At 38.8% G+C, this 25,764-nt stretch overlaps 1 protein-coding gene across 1 annotated transcript in view; it reads left to right on the forward strand.

The window, feature by feature from the left end:
- Positions 1-270: 270 nt before the first annotated feature.
- The window catches only part of GPC5 (glypican 5), a gene marked incomplete at both ends in the record, with an annotated part of 755,978 nt that continues 730,484 nt past the window's right edge, over positions 271-25,764 (forward strand). Inside the window, 2 exons of the mRNA XM_082784520.1 lie at positions 271-418; positions 14,306-14,467. Coding sequence (XP_082640646.1) covers positions 271-418; positions 14,306-14,467 — 310 coding nt within the window. The remainder of the gene's footprint in view (positions 419-14,305; positions 14,468-25,764) is intronic.

Here is a 25,764-nt window from a genome sequence, read left to right on the forward strand (position 1 = left end):
TTGAGGGCCGTCCTCAAGGCGGATCCTCGGGGGCTCCCTCCTCACACAGCGCTGCGCTGCCCCTTCCCCTCACACCCGTGCTGCCGGGGTCTTCTCTTCCCTCAGCGCCGCTCCCCGAGCCCCCATCCCCTGAGGGGCCACCTCCGGGGACCCCTCCTCGCACTCTGCGGGCGGGGACCGGGGGAGGGCCCGTCCCGGTCCCGGTCCCGTCCCGCCCGCAGGGGGCGACTCTGGCGGTCTCCCCCCGCCGCCTCGGCTGCCGGTGGGGCCATGGCGGGGAAGGGGCTCGGCCTCGTCGTCCTGCTCCTGCTGGCCGCCCGCGGGGCCGGGGAGCCGCGGGGCTGCGAGGCGGTGCGGAAAGTTTTCCAGCTGCGACAGCTCGGGCCCCTCCGGGGGGTGCCGGATTCGCCGCGGGCAGGTAAGGGGGGCGGTCGCCCAGCCCGGGGGTCGCGGTGCCGCTGGACCGGGGCGAGGAGAAACCGAGTTAGCCCTGTGCTGAGGGAGAGGGGCTTGCACTGCTCTAGCTGTAATTAAACAAACTCCCCGGAAAGTAGCGTGCTAAATATCGGGAACGGGAGTGCAGCCCAGCGTAGTGCGGGCAGCGAAACTTTGTAAGCGCATGCAAAGTGCTGTGGCAGAGCGCATCGAGGAGACCTACCTTCTGGGGTCTGCGGCTTGCGTCCTCCAGCCGTGTGAGTACCTCAGTGGTGCTCCTCACAAATTTAAAATGAAGACCTGCGTGTAAAATCCATTCGTGGTGTCAGGCGTGCTAGTAAGCGCGAGTCGATGCTTTCCTGGCAGAAAATGACTTCTGTGTGCAGCGGGAGCTAAATTAACATCCACCCTACTTGGAAACAGCAGCTGCCTCCTCCTTTATTTAAGATGATCTGCTTAGTTTTATTCATCCTGCAAGGCATGCTGTGTCTATTCCTAGAGGAATCACTTCAAAATACAGCTTTTTAAAGACTCTGGCTTGTAAATTGTGCACTGTAATTCTGTGTTATTTTTACGATTATCTGTTATATTTTGGCCACCAGTACTTATAATAATATACGTAGCCTTCTTACGTTGTCTCTAGCTAAAAATTTTATCATCGTCTTTACAAAAAAAAATAAATAATTGCTTTTGTTGGAAAGCCTGGCTGGATGGGTACTGTGCAAAAGAAGATACTTCATCTGGAAGCTGAAATCTGAGTCAAAGCCTTGTTAGTGATTTAAATGTTTGGTATTGATTAATCACGTGAATGACATCAGGATGAATGGTAGAGCTATTGTGGTTGTGTTCTCATTACGTAGACTGGTGTAGCTGTTACACTTTCTTTTGCCAATACCATTTATTTTGGCACCAGATGTTCACTTGTGTACTGTGGACAGGGAGAAAACGTGTTGCCTCCAGAGGAAACAACTGTGGTATTTCATGCATATTCCTTCTGCCCTGCTTCTGTCTTTCTCCCTTCCTCTATAACAGTTTCATATCATCACTCTCATTTTATTCTTTTCTGAATTTCCTGATCCTGAAGCAAAAGCTGGTTTTGTGCAGAGTAGCAGAACGCCCTTCTCCTCCGGTGTCCTGCGAGTAGTGGTCAGCAGGAGGTGCGGTGCAGCTGTTCACTCTTTCAAGGAGTTGTGGTGCTGTGAGCAGCCTGGAAAACCTCAAGGAGCCGAGCACATGCAGGATTTCTTGCTTAGAGTATCTTTGATCCCAGAGGTACATGAAACAAATGGTTCTGAATGCTAAAATCTGTTCAGAGTTGGATGACAAGAAAATGGGGATTAAATGAGTGTTTTAGATGATTTAAGTTTGATTAAAGGTATTCGTAGGTTGGAAACATAATGGGAATAGGAAAGAAGCGTCACTTTTGCTGATGATCTTCTATGCTTAGCCTTCTTCTGAATCAAGAAGTGAAAAATATTTTAAAACTCTTTCTGAAGGCATTTAGAAATGTGTGTGTATCCTATGTATATGCATAAGCACCTTAGGTAGGTGCCTGCTTGTGAAAACAGGCGTCAGAGCTGCAGTTAAGGGTCTCAATTCGCTTGCCCAAACGTAGGCTTCTGGTAGCATTGGGGATTCCCTGTAGCCTGTGGAGTATCCTGGTGGGGCTGTCAGGTCCCATCCCTCTGGGGCACCTTGTGGAGTGGGAAAGCACAGTGGGAACCCTTGGCACTGCAGGTGGGTGACCACACTGAGCGGTGGGCACAGGTTGGGGCCTGCTCCTTTTCAGCTCAAATGTTGGGTGGCGGCTTGGGGGTGAGCTGTGCAGCCCCTCTGCCTCCGTTGTATTGCCTACGTTTGTTTTAGTGCTACTGTATTGTATAAGGACACCTTCTAAACGTCTGAAGCCGAATCCCACCTTTCATGTGGAGAAGGATTGCTAGCTGAAGGGGAGTGGGAGTGTTGGGATATGCACTAGCATGCAGTGGAAGGTAAAGTCTACAGTCAGTCAAACTACAGGGAGGAAGTTGGCTGATTTTGGCCTTGTTCTCTTTTTGTGTATTCAAATACAAATAACAGCATTCATAGTTTCTGTTTTTTCCTTTTCTTAGTGCTGATAGAAATGAAACAGCCTGATACCGGCAAATCATGCAAATTGTAGTTACGTGTCATTCAGGGACTGGTGTGTGTCCATATTTTGAATATGCATCAGCACAAAAAAAAACCACATGCATTTTATATAACTAGTTTTGCAGCTCCTCTGTGTAGTTTCTGTATAATGAGCAAAACTCTCTCTAACAGTATGCAAAATTGTCCAGTAAGTGTATAGCGAAGATTATCATCAAGGATATGGGGACCTCACGTTTGAGTTTGTGTTATTGTTCACATAACACAGGATTAGTGTTGAAATTGGCAACTAATAATCAAGAGAAATGAATACCCTTAACAACAATAAAATTTTTAGTGCTGCCCTCAGCAGTGGAAAAACTTATCTAACTATGCACAATCTTGTAGCAGTGATTTGTGTACAGACCTGTGGTCAGCCCCATCGCATGCTAAAATGAAACATTTATCACTGTCATGCTGATTTTAAATGATAGTTGCAAAAATGATTTTAATTTCTCTGCCTGTCTGGTTCTGTGCTACATGTGCACTGGTGTTAGGACTGTACAGTAAAACTTGATGATTTTCAAGTTATGAAAGACCATTTTAATTGAAATGGAGAATTGAACAATATACAAAGCATGAAATAAATACAAAAAGGCCTCTTTTTATGTGTGTGTATGTATGGCTGTTGGATTATTTAAAAAAATGGTGTTTTGTTTGCAAATTATATTTTAAAGATATTTTTATTTCCTAGTCTCTATTTCTGATATTTTCTGTCTATTGAAGAATTCCACTTCTTTACCCCATATATGCTAGTAAAGCTAGAATTTTTAGCTTATATAATCAGCTCATTTTTCAGAGAGATGAAATGGAAAGCTCATTTCTCAAATCTCCTTGTTCTCAGTTGCAAATAAGATTGTTTCCTTCTTGTTTCCTTCTCTCAGAATCCCCCAGAACAGCAGAATAGGATGAATGGTAAACCAGTCTCCCTTGCCTTCTTCATAAAGGGTTCCACTAGGTATGTTAGTGAACAAATTGTCAGGCTTCTCTTTGCACCAAAAAGCTGAGTTCCATGGCTTATTGAAAAAAGTTGAATGTCCTGGAACTGTAGAATCAAACGTTTCCTATTGATGTAGACAAAAAGTGTTTGAGATATTTTTCCAAACTCTAAGCATTTTTTTTTTTTTACCTTCAGGAATCAATCTAGGGTTCTTCTCAGCAGTCTTTTGGAGCTCATTTTTGCAGTCAGAAGAACAAAAAGCATAATAAAAGGAGTGAAGACTCTTTGATTAGTATAAATTTTGTTGCAAAGACTTTTTGATGAAAAGCAGTTATACATATGAAATTGAGTAACAGGCAAAAAACTGTGCTTGAAGGGTGACGTAATCTCAGAAAAAGTTGATGTCTATTTTTTTTGCTACCTCAAGTTAAAATACTCTTGCTAGTTCAGTTTAAACTGATTTTTTACTGTTAATTAAAGATCTGGGTCAAACTGATGAAACTCCAACCTATTCTTTGAATTTTAATTTGGGGTTCTTTTATGATCTAAATTTAGGTAACTTAGGTTTTGGTTCTGTTGGTGTTCAAATCAAGGATTTGTATGTGGGTATGCCTACTTCGGATTATGCTGTTTGTTGAACACATACAGATCTCCAGAAAAGGATATAGGTGGGAATGGAAGCAGTTGCTTGGTTGTATCAGTTGTTAAGGTCCATTTTATCACATCTGTGCGTTTTGTAAGGATTTTTGCCTGTGTTGTTTTTCTGTGTCTGAACATGCGCTGTTGGCTTCTAAATGCAAGTAGCATGTCACCCCTGGATCCACAAAATGACTGCTGTGGGGAAAAAAATAGATTTTAAAAAATATTCTGGGATTAAAAACAACAAAGAAGTGGGAATCAGCATTGTGGCAGCTTTCCCATGTCTATTTCCCGTATTTCCACTTCTAGAAAGTCAGTAGTGCTGAGAAGCCTTGATCTGGCTGGGACGATCTGAAAAGTGGTGTCTGGACTGCGAAATAGAGGATGGGACCAACATGTTGAATGGCATAGTTTGGCTCGTGTCTGTGGTGCTTCAGGCTGGTATTTTGTCAAATGGGCTGACTGTATCCTCACTACTTGGTGTTTGCCCTGGAGTTTTCTCAGGATCTAGTGTAATACTTCTGTAATACCAAGGTACTCTGGAGTTTTGGGGTGTCCTCCCACTTCTGCCAGTTTAAACAATCTTAAAAATTGAAAATCTTTTTGGAGATGTTGGATGTAGTGTGACATGAATGCATATTTTGTGCGTTGAGCTGTGCCATGAGCAAATGTAGAGCTGCCTATACCTTGCTAGGGTGCCTGCCAGTAGGAGGGTGATCTTTGAGGGTGCTAAGGAGCCAAACCTGTTGCCTGTGGTATTCTCTGAAGGCCATACCTAAAATGCACCTCCTCTAGCAGATAGACACACTGGAACTGTCTAAACAGAGCCACAGAAGGAGGTTGGGTAAATTGTGCAACAGTGTGGGCAGTCAGGGTCACGTGCTTGAGTTTGATCCTTACCTATTTTATTTAACCAGGCTGAAGTGTTTTACAGGAGTCTTAATGGTGGTTATGAACGCTGAGTGTGGAGCAGTGGCTCTAGCCAAGACGAGTTAGCAAATAGATGTTAAAGTGTGAGCGTGAGAGACTCGTGTCTGACACAGGTTGCAAGTCCGTTTTGCAGCAAACCACTTGTTTGAACAACAGCTTCCAGGCCCTGTGGCATTTCAGTGCTGTCTCTTAAAAGACTGTTTATCATGACAATCCTAGGTCTGTTTTGGGATTTATCAGACTCTGGATTTGATCTCATGGAAGTATTTGTATAAGCTGACAGGCAGAAATACCACACATGTGGTATTTTCTCTTCCTGGCATTTAACATCATCATCCTGTCAGCACTTGTTTATCTCAAGTTACTGAAAATATGGATTTGTAGGGCTGAGACCATGAATGAAAGTTTGAAATCAGTTCCAGATCTTCTGGAAATAGGTAAAATTACATCTCAGTGTTATTACATTTTATTCTTGCTGAGCTCTTTTTCTGCACCCATCTAGATTGTTTTCAATTATGAAACCTTTCCTAGACTGTAACTGTATATCTTAATATCTGTCTACACATAACAGGCTAAGTTATTTCACTTTCTTTCTCCTGTGGTTTTGTATAAAAAACCCAGGTTGCAGTTGTAGTGCCTTCAGAATTTAGTACTGAAAAGAGCCACTATCGCTTATTAGAGCAGAAACTGTTTTCCCGCTGTATTTCAGGATAAATGGCTGTTGATAAACAGTTCTTGTTGAAAACTGGAGGACTCTTAGATGTGAAAACACATAAAAGTGTGTGGGTTTTTTACATTGTTTGTACTGAAATGGGATGACCTGAATCAGTTGCTTCTGTGCTCTCCTGAAATGCTGTCCTTACGCTGTTGCTTGTGCCACAATGCTCTGAGAAACAACTACAAAGCCCCTCTGCAGATTTGTAGTTTGTTTGGTTCTTTTGCATGTTGTTCTCAGTTACTTTTTCCTGACCATTGAAAACAGCTGTGTTTAATGAGCTGGAACAGAATTAAGTCAATAAAATGTACTTTATATGTACGTGATTAGCAGTCTTAAAGTAAAAACAAAATTCCCTTAGGATTGGGAATGATATCCATATTAAAAATATGCTGCTTAAAAAAAAATTACCATAAAATCAAAGGGAGAAGAGAATATTGAAGAGTCAGCTGAAACCATAAAAAAATCATTATTGTTTTAGTTTTGCTAAAAATCTAAATGTTTTCTGGAAACTAGTCTGTTACGAGCCTGGATTAATTTTTGTATTAATTCCTGCTTTATGAGAGAGAAAATGACAAAGTTTGAAAGCTAAGTAGTGCCTAAAGTTTATTTAAAATATTAAGCACAATTTGGTTAATACACCTAATTTGCAGGTGATTTAATTTTAATACTAAACAAGCATTATGCATATGTGTGACTATATGCACAAAGAACTGCATGTGAGCAGGTGCTGTGTATATTGGTTGTTAATAACTAGATGAAATAAAGGCAGGGTTTATACTTTACATCTTGGAAAAATTGTCCAAAGGTTTTGTGCAAGGTCAGCTTTTCTGAACTTTGTAGGGAAAAGGAAATCATTGCTTCTAAGAAATGAAATTTGTTGCTTATTTGTGAAAGGTACACTCGCCATTCAGTAGGAGAATGAGGAGCAGTACTTAGAAGTTCTGTTTTTTGCTTAATGTGGTGGCTCAGCTACACACTTCTCATCACAAAATTATGGTTTATTGTGCAATGATGCCCTCGTGCAAAATGATGCTACATGCAACATAATGTTGTTTGAGTTTTAGGCAACTTGACCAATACTTGGTCAGGTTTTCTCTGTAATGTTTTTGGTTCCAAGCAGAGAGAGGACATTTATGTGTAGTTACTACCTGCTAAGATTTGGAGAGTGAGGCAAATCATCTTATACACTTATGGTACTGAGAGTCTTCTTTCTTTCTTTTTTTATTTTTATTTTAATTTTTTTTGACTGTTTAAATACTTTACAAAGAAAAACAAATGACAAAAAAGCAAAAAGCCTCTCCAAACCCACCACAGCTATATTCCTCACTGGGAACAGCTCTAAGTCCCCTGCTGGCATTTGGGCCTGTCCATATATGAGCTGTGTTGAAATCTGAAGATTGAGGAGCTCTAATGTGGAGACTTCTGTAACGTACAATATTTTATAATATTTTTCTAATAAGTTACCCATCAGAAAATTGTAAGACTACAGTGATGTAAGAGAAGCACACTATGTCTGGTTTTCCTTTTTTTGGACTTTTCAGAGAGATTTTTAGTTCTTGAATGTTTTGGTATCCAGACTGTGAAATAAGTTTATTGAAGAGTTTAATATTTATCCACTGCAGTATTGTCTGGAACAGTATAAATTATAAAGATCATGTTGTGTCATAGAAAGCAGGTTTTCCAAACCTAGCTGAATACTTCTGGCCATGGAAAAGTCAAATACTGAATTATCAGACCTTCTTTAGAATAGGAATATTTGCAATAACTATAGGAAACATTAATAGTTTATTGCATATTTAAATTAATAAGTGGATTATGTAAAGAAGAATAAATGAAAACAGCTTTAAATAATCAAAATCCATAAATTGAACTGCTGAAATTGTGCTTTGCTTGTTGTCTTCTGTGTGAAACAAATGAAAGGTTGTAGTTTCAAGGAATCTTCTAATTAAAAGAAAAAAAATCTTCTGCAGTTTATTAGTGACTGCAGTTTGGTTCTATAAAATGTGATGCCTGTATGTTGCTAGTAAAACAAAGTGTTATACTTGAGGATAGCATCAGGAAAACATGGCATTCTCTTTTTATTCTGGACTAGAAACGGAATTGAGTTAAAGCACTGTGATAAATGTGTTCTCAAATGAATGTCAAAAAGGACAAGAATTGCTTTTCAGGTAATTTAGAGCCTAGAGCCATCCAGGAGGGTAGAGTGTTTGACATTTTAAATTCTCAGGGAAGGGTTTCAGGGAAAAAACGTGGTATCTCTGTGTGCGTTTAATCATCACTGACTTTAATCAATGATAGAAAGCGCATGACTATAGCCCTTTCCCTATTTTAACACCAGTAAATTAATCTTCACCTCAGTAACAACTAACCCAGAGTGTGTGAGAGTCCTCAAGTCTTCGTGGAGCTGGACCACACAGTTCCCTTCACCCACTGCCTGCTGCCTTGCAGCCCCGTGGCTGAGGCTTACAACACCCCTGTGGCACTGCCAAGGTTAAAATTGAGGAGCTCTCTCTGCCATCGCGCTGCCCTTCTGCATGCAAACGAGAACAGGAAAACGAAGCAGCAGTGGCAACATTGCCAGTTTGTGAATTACCAGTTTAAAGCAAGCGTTCTGCATGCTTTGATGGGCTTTGACGGGTTGCTTCATTAACTGGGTTTTTGGTTGCTTTGGTGGTTTTGTCATTCTTGCCTTGTAGCTGCTGCCATCCTTTTCCCTAGGGGTTGCAAGCCAAAAATTGTATTCTAGCTCTTCAGTCATGGTTGAAGCAATTCAGCTAGCTGCAAGCCTTCCCCCCACCACTCATAGCTGATTCTTCTCCCTGGTCCCTACCATATTTACATACAGACACACAGAAAAACAGAACAAAAAGAAAACACAAGAAGACCTTTATGGATGTCACCCATGAAAAGAAGTAAAAGCAGGATAAAACAATTGCCTGTGCTCTGTTTGGATCAGCTTTACTGTAGGCACTTACGAACTGTGCTTCTTCAATTAAGTAATCAATGTCATATGTTATAAAGAAATTCAGAAAAATTGCTTATGATACTTTGAATACTGTGAAAGTAGTCCTGTGGCACTCTAAAAAAGATGCACTTGATATTTCAGACTGATATTTAAGAGCAGAGACCAAGTTCAAAACCAGTCAGTAAAGACTGATTAATCACTGTCTAGGTGCCGCTGGAGAATGTCTAGCTAGAAATACTAAATTCTTGTTAATGTTGATAATGTAGAGGTGTCTGATTTTTATTTTTTTTTAATTATCCTTCTGATTCTTAATGCTTTTCACTTCAACTGCACTAAACCGGCTAATCTAGCCCTGAAAAGCAGGCTTGAAATGTATTAATTACATTACACCTAAGAATTAACAGCCTAACCCTCAAAATTTTCTGCTTTTATAACTTCGTGGGTTTTTTTAGTTGTCTGTGGCCTTCAAAATGTGCTGCATATAGAATGTAGACTTCTGTGTCTGAATTCATCTCAGGACAATGTTTATATTTGATGTTTTGCTACAGAAAAGCAAGTTGTAAAAAGCATAGTGGAGGATGTGAGTTTTCAGTGTAACACTGCTTAGTTCTGTCGCGCCTTTGTCATCAAGTTCTCTGCAGGGAAATCCTGATGTAGACAATGCTCAGTAAAATTAATCTAGATTAATAATAGATTAATCTAGATAAATCCTCATTGTGGTTTAATTCTAGTTCAAACAACTGCTATGTTTCTTAATCTTGACAATTTTTTGGGCTCATAATCATACATCAAATGCGATTAGGTCAAGAAGAAGAAAAGGATAGATAAGCATATTAAAAAGCGTGAAATCAAGAAACATGAAAAGTACTGAGAATTATAATAGAAAACAAAATATTTTAATAGATATATAATGTTATTAAGTATTTATGAAAGAGAGGTAAAAGATGAATGGATCAGGCTGCTTTGTGAAACTGGGAGTATGTTGGTTTGAAGTCAAAGTCATTGGGAGCTAATGGTAAACTGAAGGGGCAAATTGCAGGAAGAGTGGAGAGACTTTTTTCAGAATAGTGTAGGAGCATTGGGTTATCTTCTGGATACCTAGAAATGAAATAATTTTTTCATTTCACAATATTTTTGTCCCTATGAAATTGCTGCAGTTTAGGGAGAAACCCAAGCTCTGCACTGTTCCAGATCAGCTTCTGTGTCAGTAGGTGCTGAGCGGGTTTCTTGAGCAAGACAGGCTTTGGACAAGGTCAGACATGAATTTAACACACATCACGTAGTACAATTTCTCGTATCCAGAGAGGTTTCAGCAACATAAGAGTTCGTAATCTAATCCATATGTTGGTCTGATTAAATAAAACGATGTATTCTTGTCTAACTTCTAAACATATATTCTTGAGGCCTTCTTATTCATGCATCTGGGTTAAAAAGCACTCTGTCTTAGACTTGTATTAGTATCAGTGGCCTCCCCCCCCCCGTTTCTCTTCTGAAGTCATGCTGGCTGGAAGCTTCTTTATAACGGTAAGAGACTTCCCTGAAAAAGCAGGAATGGAGGTCTAAGGAAGAAAAAGTACTGCAAAGAGTTGTAAAACTGCCTGATGCATCAATGTATGACCAATAGACAAACCCTAGTAGATCAGGTTTGACTATACGACTAATTCTTTCCTTTTGAGCACTCTGCTGGTTTATTTGAAGGTTGGGAAAGACAAAATCTATGCACAAATAATAATTATAAAAACAACAAGCATTTGAGTTCAGAATCAATTTTTTAATAAGAAAATATAAAGAAAGCCTTTCCTTTTCAGTAAAGAACTTAAAGAACACATGTAGGGGAATAAAGAATATAGTAAGTCTGAAATTGGCATGGCATTGAAATGTGTCCAAACAACTTAGTAACATGGTTCCTCTCTTTTACAGTGTCAGTTACATGACTAAGGTAGCTGCCTTTTTTAACAGCAGTGAGTTGATTTTTGTTACAAGCAGTAGATAATATTCAGTAACCAAAAAAGAGAGAGAAAAAAAAAAAAAAGGCTGTTGCAACGCAATGCTGGGAATATTGCTATCAGTATAAACATTTTTTCTCTTGATGTTTGTAGCTGTATTGCTGCTGGCATGCTACAGACTATATTTATTTCTTGGTTTGAGTCAGGCATCACTAATGTGTCCTCTTGACCCATTCTGTGGAGTAACCTGCTATCTCTTTACTGGACCAAACTTTGCTGAAGCCATGACCGCTGCACTGATTAAAAACAAAACAAAAAAAACCACCACAACACTTTTAAACAAATGTCATAAGAGTTTCAGCTATAGGTTGTAGAAAAACAGACTTTCACGCAGTTCAGGTTCCAGCTTTGCCTGTTTTAAATGCTAGGTGTGGCCAGCCTTAAGCATCCGAAGTATGTGCTTGGGGTACCATGACCTGGTTCATCCCCCCTGCTGCTCCTTCTCTTTCTGTTCATTGTGTTTCAGCTGCTCTGCAGGAATTGCCCTCTGCAGAGGGGCCCTTACCCAGAGCAGTGAATTGGCATTATATTGCTCTTTTGTGAAGCAGCACTTCCTATGTCCTAAATTTTGTTGCATCTCGGGCTGTGATTTGGTGTGCCATTATCTTTGCAAGGCAAAATGGGATGAGTCTCCATATCTGGGGGTGCTGCCTAGGACCGGGAATGTGGGAATGCTGTGGGAAGTTGGAGGTGGTCAGCAGTTTAGGGGACTTGGTTTGGAGATTCAGCATGGGGTTGGGAGATGGGAGTCAGTAGGGTCAGAAGACTTCTCCAAGACTTGGGGAAGGACTGGAAATGGAGGAGAGGGAGCAGCTGTCTCTGATGCTATTTTCTTTGGCATGCATAACGAATGCAAAAGTACCTAATAGATAATGTAATAGACAACCTTTAATTTTGCAGTTTTATTTTCATTTTTTTTCTGCTGAATTGGAATGTCTGGGGATGGGATGTGTACCTTCTTATGTGGCATTTGTAAAGGCGGCTTGCCAGGAGAAATTATTTCATAAACTGTAAAAATTTGAATACTGAAGAACATGGAAATCACGTTTAAATAAATGATGAGGGTAAACAGCTTTCAAAAACATCTAATAGTATGATGAAAAAGGTATCTTGTACTAGAATATAATTTCTTAATAGTTGCAGAAGTTCAGCGATTTGTGGCTGCATTAGAATAAAGTTTTATCTTTCTGTTGGGTTCAGCTTCCTGGACTGTGGCACGTAGGTGTGCCAATTGCTGTGTTACACTTCTGCCAAGAATCACTTCAAAGAGATTTACAGGGATATCACTCGCCTGAGTTCATTTTCATATCCAGAGGTCACATTCTTGCTTTTGCATGCTTCCATGAAGGCAATCTCAGATTTCTGAATTCTGTGTGGTAGCAGGATTTCTTGAAGTATCTACTGCTCTTCCCTTAACATAATGAGATTTACTCCTGGTCCTGTCTGTGAAATGGATTTATTTTAAGGCACACATTCTTAATATGGGTGGTGAAATGTTCTGTGTATGTGGGGTCAAACGTTTGTGATGTATATGGAGTAAAACAGTTGTCTTCATAGATATGAAGCCGTGTTACCAATTCCTGAACAGCACTCTTCACTGCAATCAATTTGTTTTGCCTGAAAATATGCATGAAGAGAAAAAGATTCTTTAAAAATGAAGAGAAAATCTGTAATATTTAATACTGTAGGTTGCAGTGTATCTTTAATACTGTAGGTTGCAATGTATCCCAAAGCAGGTATGGAAGAACAAGGGAATTGTGACAATGGAAACCACCAATGCCAGAAGGAAATGTTGAGCAAATCAGAGACCATATTATCTGTTATATGCTATATTTGTCAAGGGAATTAGATTACCTCTGTATAGTATTGTAGAGACAAGTTTTATCTAGAGTCTTAGATGAACCCAACTTTTGAATGGTCCATATTACTTACCTTTGTCATTCTGTTCTAATGCTTTTCTAAATATGATTTTTAAGGAATCTTCTTAATCTTTTCTACTTGCCTGAATATGATGCAGTGGGTTCCTGTTTCAGGCATGCTGTTGCTGTCTGTGAATAAATTTTTTTCCCACTGTGTAGCTGAAGTGAAGTTCCAGGACCAGGAATCCCTTCATTAAGATGTCTTCAACCAACACACACATAAAGGGACATACATTGGATATAATGAATTTAAACATTTTGACATTCTCCAAGAATGATCAGTAGCTCTTTTTTTTTTTTTTTTTTAAGCTTTTTGGAATATGTTATTTAAAACCACCTAACTTACATAACTAATGGAATATTGAGGGTACAAATGTGTAAGGCCTCCCTTTCCCCATAACTATATTCAGATTACTTCTGAATGAGTTTTCAGAGAAAATACAGAAAAAAAAAATAGAAGTATGATTTAAAAGCGATGTTAGGGTACCTTCCTCACATGAAAAGGTTAGCTTCAGGGAGGTAGTGTAAGAACTGAGAGTAGAGTCAAGGATGCCACAGATTTAAGTTTTCACTTTAGAATGTCTTGCTTTTTTATTCCAATCATTATCTTCCCTTTCTACTTATTATGAAGAAAGAATTATGTATATACACACAACCACCAAATTATGATTCAGCCCACAGAGCAAATAAAAATGTGATTCCTGTCAGTGAAACAGTGTATCAGAGCGGAGTTTGAATTGAACAGTACAATTTTTGTGTTAATGTCATTTAAATCCTCACATCTTCCTTCTTTCATGGAATGTTTGTTTTTTTTCATTTTAGATTTTTTTTTTTTTTGATTCAATATAAAGCATTCTAATGCCACATGATAACAAAGAGGGCAAATAGGGTGTTTTCCTGCTTGATTATCTCCAGTTGTTTAAAAAAATAAAAATGAAACAGCTGTCAGAACAGTACCGAATTCCCCCTCTTGAATTTCAGTGTGCCAACAACTTGAAAAGATGTTCATTTCTATGAACTTTTCCCATCCCAGTAGTGACGTAGTGAATTGGCATGACAGTTGCATGGGAGTGTTAGACATCAGAGAAATCCAGTAAGAGAGATTATATTGGAATTTAGGACTGCTCCGTATAAAAGTTAATATGAGCATGTTCATATCAGGAATGGGCTTTCTGTTGTCGTGTCTCTAATATTTGGCAGTAGTTAGCCCTTTCCAGCCCAAGTTTTACAGGAGAACAAGAGTGCCAGACATGAGCTAGCCCAGCAGGTCAGTATTCTAGGTGATGTACAGTGCATATCCAATGTATTTGACCAACGTTAGCCAGTAATATTCAAGCTAGAATAAGATTGCAGTGTCAAGGAAATGCTGTTATATGACACTAATTAACTGTAATAAGTGTATTCTTCCCACAGAATTTTAGTTACTACCCCCATCTAATTTTTGTTTAACAAGATCTGATGCCTTTGAAGCTCTGGGTATTTCTTTTAAGCATATATACCTATGCTAAAACCAAAAAAAAATTCTGTGCCTTTATGTATTGTGTACCTCTATTTCATTGTAATCATTGTAATTACTTCTTTCTCTAGGGGTTGATCTCCAGGTTTGTACTTCAAAAAATCCAACATGCTGCAACAAAAAGATGGAAGAAAGATATCAGACTGCAGCGAAGCAAGATATACAGCAAGTGCTTCAAACATCAAGTGCTACATTAAAATTTTTAATATCTCGTAATGCAGCGGCATTTCAAGGTAAGGCTTCCTGCTTTTTGTCTTCAAACCTGTTCATACTTTTCTTGATTTTAGTCTTTGATTAGTTTAGGTGTATAATAAAAGTTATCTGTTATTTTTTAGTTTCTCTTTTCCCTGCAGAAGGAGCACTGAATCATGTAGGTGATAAGCAACTGCATTGCTTTTAGAATTAGTGACTTTTGAAAAATAATATTTGAGAAGAAAGAAGCAGTTTTAAAAAGATTGACTAAGCTCGTAAACCACTACCTTGGCTTTCCTCCTAGACCTCTTTAATTTGGATGATAATTTAATTAATTTGGCAATACTGTTGCCTGGTGTGCTAGAAAACAGAGATTTTGTTATTCTATTTCTGCTTACCACATTGTCTTGTTTTAATGGAAATACTTGGGTGTTGTTTTCCTGAGGTACGTTTCTGGGATCAAATTTTGTTCCAGGTATGTAGGTTCTTGAATTTTTTTTATATTTTTTTTTAGAGTTGATAAAAATAAGTAAAATTTGAATTTCAAATTGAATTGAATTTTAATTAAATTGAAATTAAATTGGTAAAATGAAATTGAATCCAGTGAATTTCATTTGTTTCAATGTATGATGGAAAACTATCTCATGAATTATAAGCTGTTTGAGCTGGTGGTGGGATTGCCTTTAAGAAATTTTCCTGCATACTATTCATCTTACTCTGAATTTATAATAAGGCATCAATTAATGCAGAAATTGGTCAGGAACTGGAAATATGTGAGAAATAGTTGCAATGTACGTTTGTATGTGATGGAAAGAGAAATAGGATTCATACATATTATGGGCAAATCCCTACAGTCTTGTCATTTGTCTATTAATGTGTACTTACAGCCTTATTGTGCACTTATGACTACTTGGGTGGATGGGATAAGATGTACAGGCTTTGTAAGTTGTCCCTTTGGTGGCTCTCTTGTTTTTAACCTTTGAATCTAAAATGATTAGCAGATTTAAAACTACTGTTCATAAAATGGACCCCAAATTGACTCTGAGCTCCTAAGGCCTTCCATCTTTTGAAGTTTAGGTTCTGTCTAATGCTAAGACGAGGTTGTTGTCTGCCTTCTGGAATCATTGCCATTTAGCCTGGATAATACAGCTGTCAGTGTGTGTCATGATCAGAAGATCGTTGGTAAAGTGCACAAAGAAAGATCTTGTGCCCTGTCATCTGCTTCCATTCTTCCTTCCAGCGTGTGTAGATTAGCCGTCTTCTTTTGCAATATGTTGTGTTCCTTTGCTGATCTGATGCTGTAGACTCTGTAGAGCTGAGGAACCAGCGGTACTTTCCTTAAGTGAGGGCTGTGCTTTCTGCTGTGGGATTTTAACACCTCCTACCTTCCCTCAGCCGTAGAACAACAAAACAAAAAACCAACCAACCAACCAAAAACAAAAAACACCTTTACATATCTAGGTTATATACTTGTGCAATCCCAGAATTTCTTAGTCTTGACAGGAATTGGATTTAAGTGAAATTAAAGTGATGTTAGTGAACTTAGTGAACCCAGAAGCTGACTTTTCTATTGCTTTTACATCCTGAGAGGCTCAGTCTGTTGCATATTTTCACACTGTGTGCAACCTACCCCTGTAGCTGAGTTCTCCCTGAAAGGCAGGAGTATGCATGCCTTTGAGGAGAAATGATGATGAGGTGTTTCCCTCATGTACAATCTTAGCAATTATTCAGCATGTGGGTTCTAGGCTCTTTTTGCCTTTTAAAGATTTTAATTGTAACCCCTGCAAGTTCAGGAAGTCTCCCTAATCACCAATTTAGAGGCTAATAAGGAGCAAATGCACTTTTAAATTATCCCACTAATGCCATTTTACAGCGTAGAAAGGGTTTCAGGAAGCACTAGTGATGATTCATCCTCCCACTAGAGGGATGGTTTGAGGCCCTCTTGAGGATTACATTTTTTTCATCTTTTGGGGAAAAACACGTGACCAGTGCTTGTAGCAGGAACCTAAGCCATCTTTCGCAAATACGTAGCCTAAACACTCAGTACTAATCCCATTGGCTTTTTCTCATTATTTACTTTTAAACTAATATTTTTCAATGCATATACTATGAAGTATATATTTTGTATATGTTACATACTTAAGATATTTCAAATTATATGATTTGGTACTTTAGTCTTTTATTTCCATCTATGCAAGGAAGTATAATTAGAGAGAATATTCAGTAGATTCCAGAGTTGCTGAGATAAAAAACCTTTGCTCTTGAAGTAGTAATTTGTGGGAAAACATGAAGTTGTACATACTATTCATTTTTGAAGAATTGCTACCATTGCTAGCTGAAATTCAGGCTGTATGATTTCAGATTCAGAAACCATAAAACGATGTTGCTGATGTTTTTTGGGTTTTGAACTCTGGGAACATAGTAAGACATTCTTCTGTCTGGACAAAATCCTGCACAACCTGGTCTGAGTTCCGTTTTTAACCCTCTTAGAGCAGGAGTTTGGACCGAAGACCTCCAGAAGGCCCTTCCCAGTGCCTTTGTCTCTGCATTCACCACCTGGAGAAAGATCATACCTTTAGGCATTCCCCTTATCTTCTGTTCAGGCTAGGCCGTGCAGCCAGAAGTGTGATTACCTCGAAGTGAAAACTTTACCAAGTTTTCCTGCTACTTTGGCAACAGGTCAGGCATCTCAGCAGTTAGGCAGAAAGTGTGAAGGGGGTTGCTGGGGTGTGTGCAGATGGGAGCAGGTGTCATGGACTTCACCACGGTTATTACCTGCCTTTGATTGTTGGGGTTGGATGCCTTGGCCTGAAAGAGCTGACTGGCTCCAAATGAAACAAATAGGTAATATTTTCTTTCAGTTTCATACATATTCAGTAGTGAGAGGTAGTTAAAATAAGTCATCTGTGTCTGCCTTCGGAGGTCTTCAGAGGCATGTTTTCTGTATGCATTAAATGAAGTCCAGATACTAAGTACTAAAGGATCACTAAGTGCTTTAGGATCAGTGTATTTGCTCATAAAGCATCTGTGTGTCTATCTGTTAATTCTGTGTGTGCATGTATCTTCATATGAGAGTAAAAATACCTGTATATGACATGTCTATGCCACCTGCTAATATTTCTTTAAATCCTGTGGTACTATAGTGTGGTAAGCATTGCCTTCTATTTACAGTTTTCAAATGTTGCAAAAATTCCATCCAGGCCTTTTAAAACACGTCAGGTTAAATGATGTAAATCGTACCACTTGTGTACTGCTTCTTAGCAAGTACTGTTACGGTTTTTCCTTACATTTCAGGGCATTTTAAAATGTAGTCTGCTTTTTTACTCCACATCTTGATTCTTGTTAATACCTTTGAAGAGGGATGAGGGAACAGAAGGATAAGAGAGAGTGAAGTTAAAAAAGATAATATATGCCAGCCTAGATATTAATCTAGTAAGTGGGAGATATTTTGTGGAGAGCAAGAAATCATTCTTCCCTTGGGGAAGGTGACTACAAACCTTAGGCTGCATGCTAGCAGTGTTTCAAGACAGTTATTTTACGTAGGATAGCATTCTTGCACATCTTTGCATTTTCAGCATTTGTTGTCTTAATAACAAGTGAGAAAAGTACTGTGAATACTGTGCAGGTACTGCAATGCTAGGTACTCCATTCTAGGGGAAGCCATAAAAACAAATAATCGCTTTTTTAACCTTTATTTTATATGCTGTAGACCTATATATATATATACACTTTTGCAGAGTTCTTAAATACTACACAAGGTTCAAGCTGACCCTTGTTGGTACCTCCAAATGAAAGAAGACAAAGAGCCACCAGTGGTCAACTGGCATGGTCTGGTTTGTAACTGTCTTGCTTGGGAATGGTGCCTGTAGGACCTTTAGTTCCCAGACACTCTTATGTAGCACTTGGCCAAAAGTTTCCTCTGGGATGAGTCTTGGGCTGGCAGATTTTTATTTTTTATTTTTAGTTCAAAGTACCTGTAGTCATGTAGTCATGTGAAGACTACAGCAGTTCCTCAGCAGTTCCTCACTGTGAACATCTAAGAGGGAACATAGATGTGTGTTAGCTAGGCTTGCTGAGCTGTTGTAGTGTTGAGAGGTTTAAACCTGACATTGCTGATACTGTCTTTTGGGAGGAGGTCTTGGCACAAACCGTTCCTCCAAAAATATTTTGGCATTGTTCCATGGAGAGCTGGGTGGAGATGTCCAACACAGAAGGGAGGAGGCAGAAGTGGTTGTCTGGCTCCCTGCCTGAAAGTGTTCACACCTGCAGGGTCAGCTACCACTGGCACAGGGCAGAGGATGCTGTGTACCCTGCCAGAGCCTGGGACCTGCTGGGAAGATTGGTGCTTGGTTAAGGTTGGAAGTGACATGGGTGTAGCCTAGGCAGCGAAAGACTCAGCAATCAGTCAGCTTACACAGTTTTGCTTATCTGTTTTGCTTAAAGAGTGGTTGAATAAGCAATACGGCACTCAGGACTTAGGAAGAATGATTTCAGACATCACTCTGTTAGTTTCTTACTGGCTAGCCTTTCTATTGCGTATCATCATGACAGTGCTATGGTGATACTTACCTTTTGTTTCTCATAAAAGAAACAGGAATATTGGGCACAGATTTGTGAATTAGATTATAGGAATCAGATACGTAACACTAAAATGGAATCAGCCTGTAGCTTCCCTTTATGTTACTAGGGAAAACCTTTCTATTACAATAAAGACCAAAGTGCAAATTTATTAAATGCTTTCTACCAATATAATTGGTATCTGTTTTTCTTATTTTACAGTCTCTTCAATATTTGGCATTGCAATAGGTTCTTGAAAGGATGGGGACTGCAGTTAAAATTAAAAAATCACTAGTGACCTGTACCAGGAAAAAATGTTTGTTCTGAGAGCAAAGCAAAGGTTCTGGAAAAAAAGTTGTCTGATCTGTTTCAGGCCAGATAGGCTTTGCAGAACAGGATAGGTGGTTGAGACTAAAATGGAGTTTTCAGCACAGTCTTGTCAATAAACTGTCAAGCGGAGTCTTCTTACCTATCTCATGTGCGAATACTTTTTTCAAGATTTGAACCATCCTACAATTCAAAAGATTTGGGAGAGAAAGTTAAAATTTAGCATTGAGGTAGTGCTTAACGAAGTTGAGAGCCTTTGATTGTCATGAGGGAAACACATTTGAATTTCACAATGATAAGGCTTTAATAAAAGTACATTATGTGTGCCAGCTGGGTTTGAAATAAGTAAGTGCTGGTATTGAAATGCTAGTGAACCTCAGTGGGTGTCATTGAATTGTCTAGGGATGATTTCTAAATTACTCTAGTATCACCGTTTGCTGTTTTTGACAAGGGAAAGCAGTAAAAGATTTAAATCCTCTGTATTTCAGGTTTTCTTTATTGAGGTGAGGGCAATACCTTCTCCTCCAAATGATGCTTATAGCCAAGTCCAGTAAGACATGATGCAGAGCAGTATTGTGAATGTGAAAGAGAAACCTGAAGAGTTTTCATATGTGATGACATATTACAGGTGACACAAGCTGCCATGTAGTACAATGCTTTATTACATAACACCAGTGCTCACCTAGTAACATTTGAAATAAAAAAACAAGCAGCCAAAATGATGGGTATGGAAGACTAGAAAGAATTTGCGTCCTGTATCCATAAAAAAGGCTTCCTCCTGACCCTGGCCATACCATGTCATGGATGTATGACCCTTGTATAGTCACAGTGCAGTGCCAAGTTATGTTTAGGGGAAAAAAAAATCACAACAGAGAGGAGTTCCTCTCCAACCACTTGAAGAAGAACTAAAGTCATCTAGGAAGCTGGTGATTTGGAGTGGGGTGGAGCTACGGGCAAAGGATAGCAGATCTTGTGTCACTGTTACTTTTTCACACAGAACATATAACTCTTCAGAAAGTGGCAGTATATGACATAGCAGCTTGTCTGGTTGAAAGGGAAATTAAGAGATAATTAAGTAAAAGGACAATTAAGTACAATCCATTTACTGAAAGTAAATCAGTAAGTTTACTGAAAGTAAGTGGATTTTGGTTTGTGCTACTGTGTTTAGGATCTCTAGTGTCATAAAATTGATTTAAAAAAATGGAACCTTGAATCGTTTAAGAATGTGGCAGCCTTTCACCAAAATAGTGGGCTTGGCAAGTATACCTTTGTAAGAAAGAGGTAATAAATGACATTCTTTCACTGCAGCATTTCCTGACACTTTTACTACTATGCAGGAAAACTCTACAGTTTTTGTGATGTAAGCTCTGGAGTATATTGAATCACCTTGCCCCAAACCAGTTTCTTTTTTTTTTTTTTTCTGTATAATTTTATTACATAATAGATCAATGTTGACTTCAAGCTTGATCAGAATTAAGTGAAATCAAACTTATATCAGATTGTTTGAGGTCACAGTACACGTGCTACATTTAAATATGATAAATTTGTAGCCCGTAGCTAAAGTAAATTATATGAACTAGAAAATGTGTTCAAAGCTTCTGAGCTGCTTTCTCTGGTAGCATGCTAAGCCATAAGAAATAATGAAATTTTGTTCAACCTTGTAATACTATATCTGCTCTGGCACTGTTTCAATTGTTTTCCATTTGTGAAAGTCTGTGAAGAATTATTTGAAAATTAGAAAATTATTTCAGCAAGATCTGCTGTATCTCACTTAAGGTTTCAAATGATGATTGCCCTCTGTATAATTTGCAATGCAAAGAGCTGCTTTGAAGTTCCAATATTTTCCCTTTCTCTTCTCTGTAATCCTTTGTATTTTAAGTGTGATAAAAATAAGCTAAAATCCAAGTACCTATGAATCCCAACTTCCATTAATTAAATGAAACTGAGTATATTAAAAGTCAACGAAGTGGACAGGCTGAGACCCAGTTGTCGTTGGGTTGTTGAACTGAGGGATAAGGGTCTCAAAAATGTCTCAGGTTCAGTGGAGTTATGCACCTAATTCTCTTACCTGGTAGAACTTTCCCCATAGCTATGATAGTGTTACCTCTTGGGCTGAGGAAAGAATCACAGAATTGCTTGGGTTGAACAGGACCTTAAACACTATCTAGTTCCAACTCCCCTGCCATGGGCAGGGACACCTCCCAGCAGACCAGGTTGCCCAAAGCCCCATCTAACCTGGCCTTGAACACTTTCAGGGATGGGGCATCCACAGCTTCTCTGGGCAACTTGTGCCGGTGCCTCACCACCCTCTGAGCAAACAACTTCTTCTAAATATTTAATCTGAATCCATCAATTTTCAGTTTAAAACCATTTCCTATTCCTATCACTACGCTCTCTGACAGAGTTCCTCCCCAGCTTTCTTGTAGGCCCCTTTAGGTACTGGAAGGTCACTCTTAAGCGCTCCCCAGAGGTCTAGTCTGAAAAGTCCCAACTCCCGCAGCCTCTTTTCATAGGAGAGGTGCTGCAGCCTTTGATCATCTTCATGGCCCTCCTCTGGACCTGCTTCAGCAGGTCCACGCCCTTGTCATGCTGGGAGCCCCAGAGATGAAAGTAGTACTCCAGGTACTCTCACAAGAGCAGAGTAGAGAGGAGGTGAACCACCTCCCTTGACCTGCTGGCCATGCTGCTTTTGATGCAGCCCAGGACATGGCTGGCTTTCTGGGCTGAAAGCATACACTGCCAGCTCATGTTGAGTCTTTCACCAGCCATCATCCCTAGGTCCTTCTCCTCAGGGCTGCTCTCAGTCCACTTATCACCTTGCCTGTAGTAATGTTTGAGATTTTCCTAACCCAGATGCAGAACCTTGAATTTGGCCTTGTTGAACTTCATGAGGTTCACACAGGCCCACCTCTCAAGCCTGTCCAGGTCCTTCTGGATGGCATCCTTTCCCTCCAGTGTGTTGCTGACACCACACAGCTTGGTATCATTGGCAGACTTGCTGAGGGCACACTCAACCCCACTGTTTATGTCATTAATGGAAATATTAAACAGTAGTAGTCCCTGTGCAGACCCCTGAGGGACACCGCTCGTCACTGGTCTCCACCTGGACATCGAGCCGTTGACTGTAACTCTTTGAATGAAACCATCCCAATAATTCCTTACCAACCAAGTGGTCCATCCATCAAATCCATGTCTCTCCAATTCAGAGACAAGGATATCATGCAAGACAGTGTCAAATGCTTTGCACAAGTCCAAATAGTTGATGTCAGTCGCTCTTCCCCCATCCACCAGTGCTGTAACCCTGTCATAGAAGGCCACCAGATTTGTCAGGCATGGTTTGCCCTCAGTGAACCTGTGTTGGCTGTCACCAAGCACGTCCTTATTTTCCATGTGCCTAAGGATACTTCACAGAAGGATCTGCTCCATGATCTTTCCAGGAACAGGCATGAGTCTGACTGGCCCGTAGTTCCCTGGGCCTTCAGTTTTTCCCTTTTTAAACATGGGAGTTATGTTTCCCACCTTCCAGTTGGTGGAAACTTCAACGGTCTGCCATGAATTTTCAAATAAAAGTAGAGATATAGTAAGAGATATAATATAGCAAGACAATGATTATACCCACTGGTTGGTCTAGGGAGCAAAGTTGTTACAGAAGCCTTATTAACTTCAGAAATCATCTATTCAGATGGTATTTTGTTTTCTTTATAATGCAAAAACCAGGATAAGCAGTGTACTATTGTAACTTAGAATTGAACCCAGTATGCACAAAAAGCACAGCATTAAGGGGCTGTTGTAAGTGCAGAAATCTCAATATTTAGATTAATACTTTTAAGCACTAATCCTGAGTTTTATTTCTGTATTGCAGATAATAAAAATGTCTTTTATGATTCTGGAAGGATTTACTTTCATTGTATTTCATTCTTATCTTTTGGATACTTACTTGCATACATGTATGCTTTGCTACAGGCATTTCTGAGGTTTATAAACACAGGGATGCGCTGGGATTCTGTAATAACAGTTTTCACCACATCAGTCTTCTCTTAAAATTCTGTTTCTTCTGGTGTGCTCTTAGGCTTGCAGATTCTTGTCTCAAACTATGGTTACTTACAATCACTTAATTATTTTTACTAGCTGCAGTAATACCTGAGTTACAGGTAAGGCTGACTTACAGGTAAGTTACAGGTAAGGCTGACTTACATACATGTAGACTGGTATTTATGCAGTCCTGTCAGCATGGATATCAGCTAAATTTTCAGAGTCAAATGCTGGATAAATACTAAGATTTTTACATAATATATAACGTTTATATTTATATATATAATAATAATATATATGCAATATATATATTAATGCTCAGCTAAGTGCTATTTTGGTTTAGGTCTTTGTAACAAAGTGATCAGTATAGACATATGCTAATCTCAAACTTTTATACTTTATGCCATGCTTACACATTAGAAAAAAGAAAAGTGATGTACAAATTTAAAACATCATTTCCTTCTATGAAGTGGCTTGCATTTTCATGTAACTGTGGATGCCTGCATACTGCTTATTCTGAAAATTTTGGGAAGCTGATTTGTTGGTAGAATGTAGGAGATTGAAAGGAGACCAAAGTCCAAGAGAAGGCAGTATAAAATTGGTGGTTTAGGACAAGTGTTTAGTGTTGTTTCAAAGACGACATTTTTCTGTAGCCATTTAGATTTCCAGGATTTTCAATTACAAGTGGAAAAGTTATATTTCTGTTTAGTAGTTCTATTTTCTCTGTTAAGAAAATGAACTACATTGTCAGCCAGTCAAGTATTGTTGGAAGACAGAACTTAAAGTAATATTGAGAAGTTAGAAACAAAGCCTGAAAAACAGTGTTTATTAGGAGCAAATACAGGTGCTACTTTTAATTGCGAAGAAACAGAAGAAATAACAAGATGGGGGATAACTTTCTGTGGATCTCTTTTGTAAGAAAAGTTCTTGGAATAATGATGGATCAAAAGTTGACAGAAGACAGCAATCTCTTCCTGTTGTGGGGAAGACAGCTATCATCTCAGGATTCTTAAACAGAAAGACAGCAGATAAGATTTGTGAACCGAAACTTGTCTGTTTTGTGCTGATAAACCTTGAGCTGGAAGACTGTTTGGTTTTGGATAGCTTACTTGAAGAAGAAAATGGGCCAGAAAAGGGAGCAAAAGTGTACTCTGAAATCTAAACATGTAGCTTAAAAAAGGGACAGCCCTGGTTCCTTTAAAATGAGAGACCTAGGGAAGAACTACACTATTCTTAAAAAACAATATGGATGATAACTGTCTAGAAGAAAGTTACCTGTATTCTGTTATGCGGGGTACATTAAAAAGAAAAAGGTTTTATATTGTAGCAAGGGAGGTGTAGGTTCAATATGAGGAAATATTTTCCAATGAAACGTTAAAAATATTTGAATAAACTACTAGGGAAGTTCAATGTCCAAATGTCTTAGAAACAAGCTGTACAGGACAACGTGTGCCAAGAATTATATAGTAGATATGATTGATCATGCTTTGGGGCAGAAGGGACAGTCTAGACTGCTCAACCTGCTTTTAGCCTTACATCAGGTTTAAAATGTGATTCATAAAGAAAGGTTAAAGGAATTGAATGTTTTAAATAGTTTTAAGTTTAATCACTGGGTGCTATGATCTGACATGTACTCTAACATAATGGGATGGACTGCTTCAAACATAAAGATGGACTTAAATTTAGAATACTACATTCCTATATAGTATAGGGATATATTTATATGAATGAACATTCATTTGTTCAAAACTTTGTACCCCCAAAATAATTTCATTATTTATTATTTTTACAGTGAAACTGTTGTGCATAGAGCTACAAAATACGTGGAGTTACTAATTATATTATTAAGAACTCCATGTTCCACACAGGAAATTCAATTAATTTTGTAGTTTTTGAAATATAGTCTTATCTTTACCACCCCCTTTTTTTTTTCTCCAAATTGCATCTCAGTGAACATAATGCTTAGGAGAAATGGAACTATGTACTGTATTTTCAAAGGCTTTGTGAGAAGTAAAAACAGTTCTCTTTCCCAGCAAAACTAAAATAGTCTGCACTTAGGTGAAATTTTTAAAGTTGAATGTTTTTACATCTTAATCAGGTAAATATAATTGTATTTTAAGTGATATTTTTAATTAGAAAACAATCTTGTCAAAATAGAAAAAAAGGAAAAGTGAGGGAGGGCAGATATGCATCAAATTGATATTCATCAGACAAACATTAAAATACACTATTACAAAATTCAACAAAGCAAGTATTGAGGTTTTTCTTGTATATGACTACACCTTTACTTTGGAAAGTAGATGAGTGATAAAAAGAGAAATAACCCAGGAAATCTGCAGAAAAGATCTGAACAGCAAGCAGAAAGCTGGGAAGAGAATTTTGCTCGTGTGGAGATAAAGAATCCAAAGTTATTGCTAAATAC

This window comes from Aythya marila, assembly GCF_965140915.1.
Source record: "Aythya marila genome assembly, chromosome: 1".
Classification (NCBI taxonomy): domain Eukaryota; kingdom Metazoa; phylum Chordata; class Aves; order Anseriformes; family Anatidae; genus Aythya; species Aythya marila.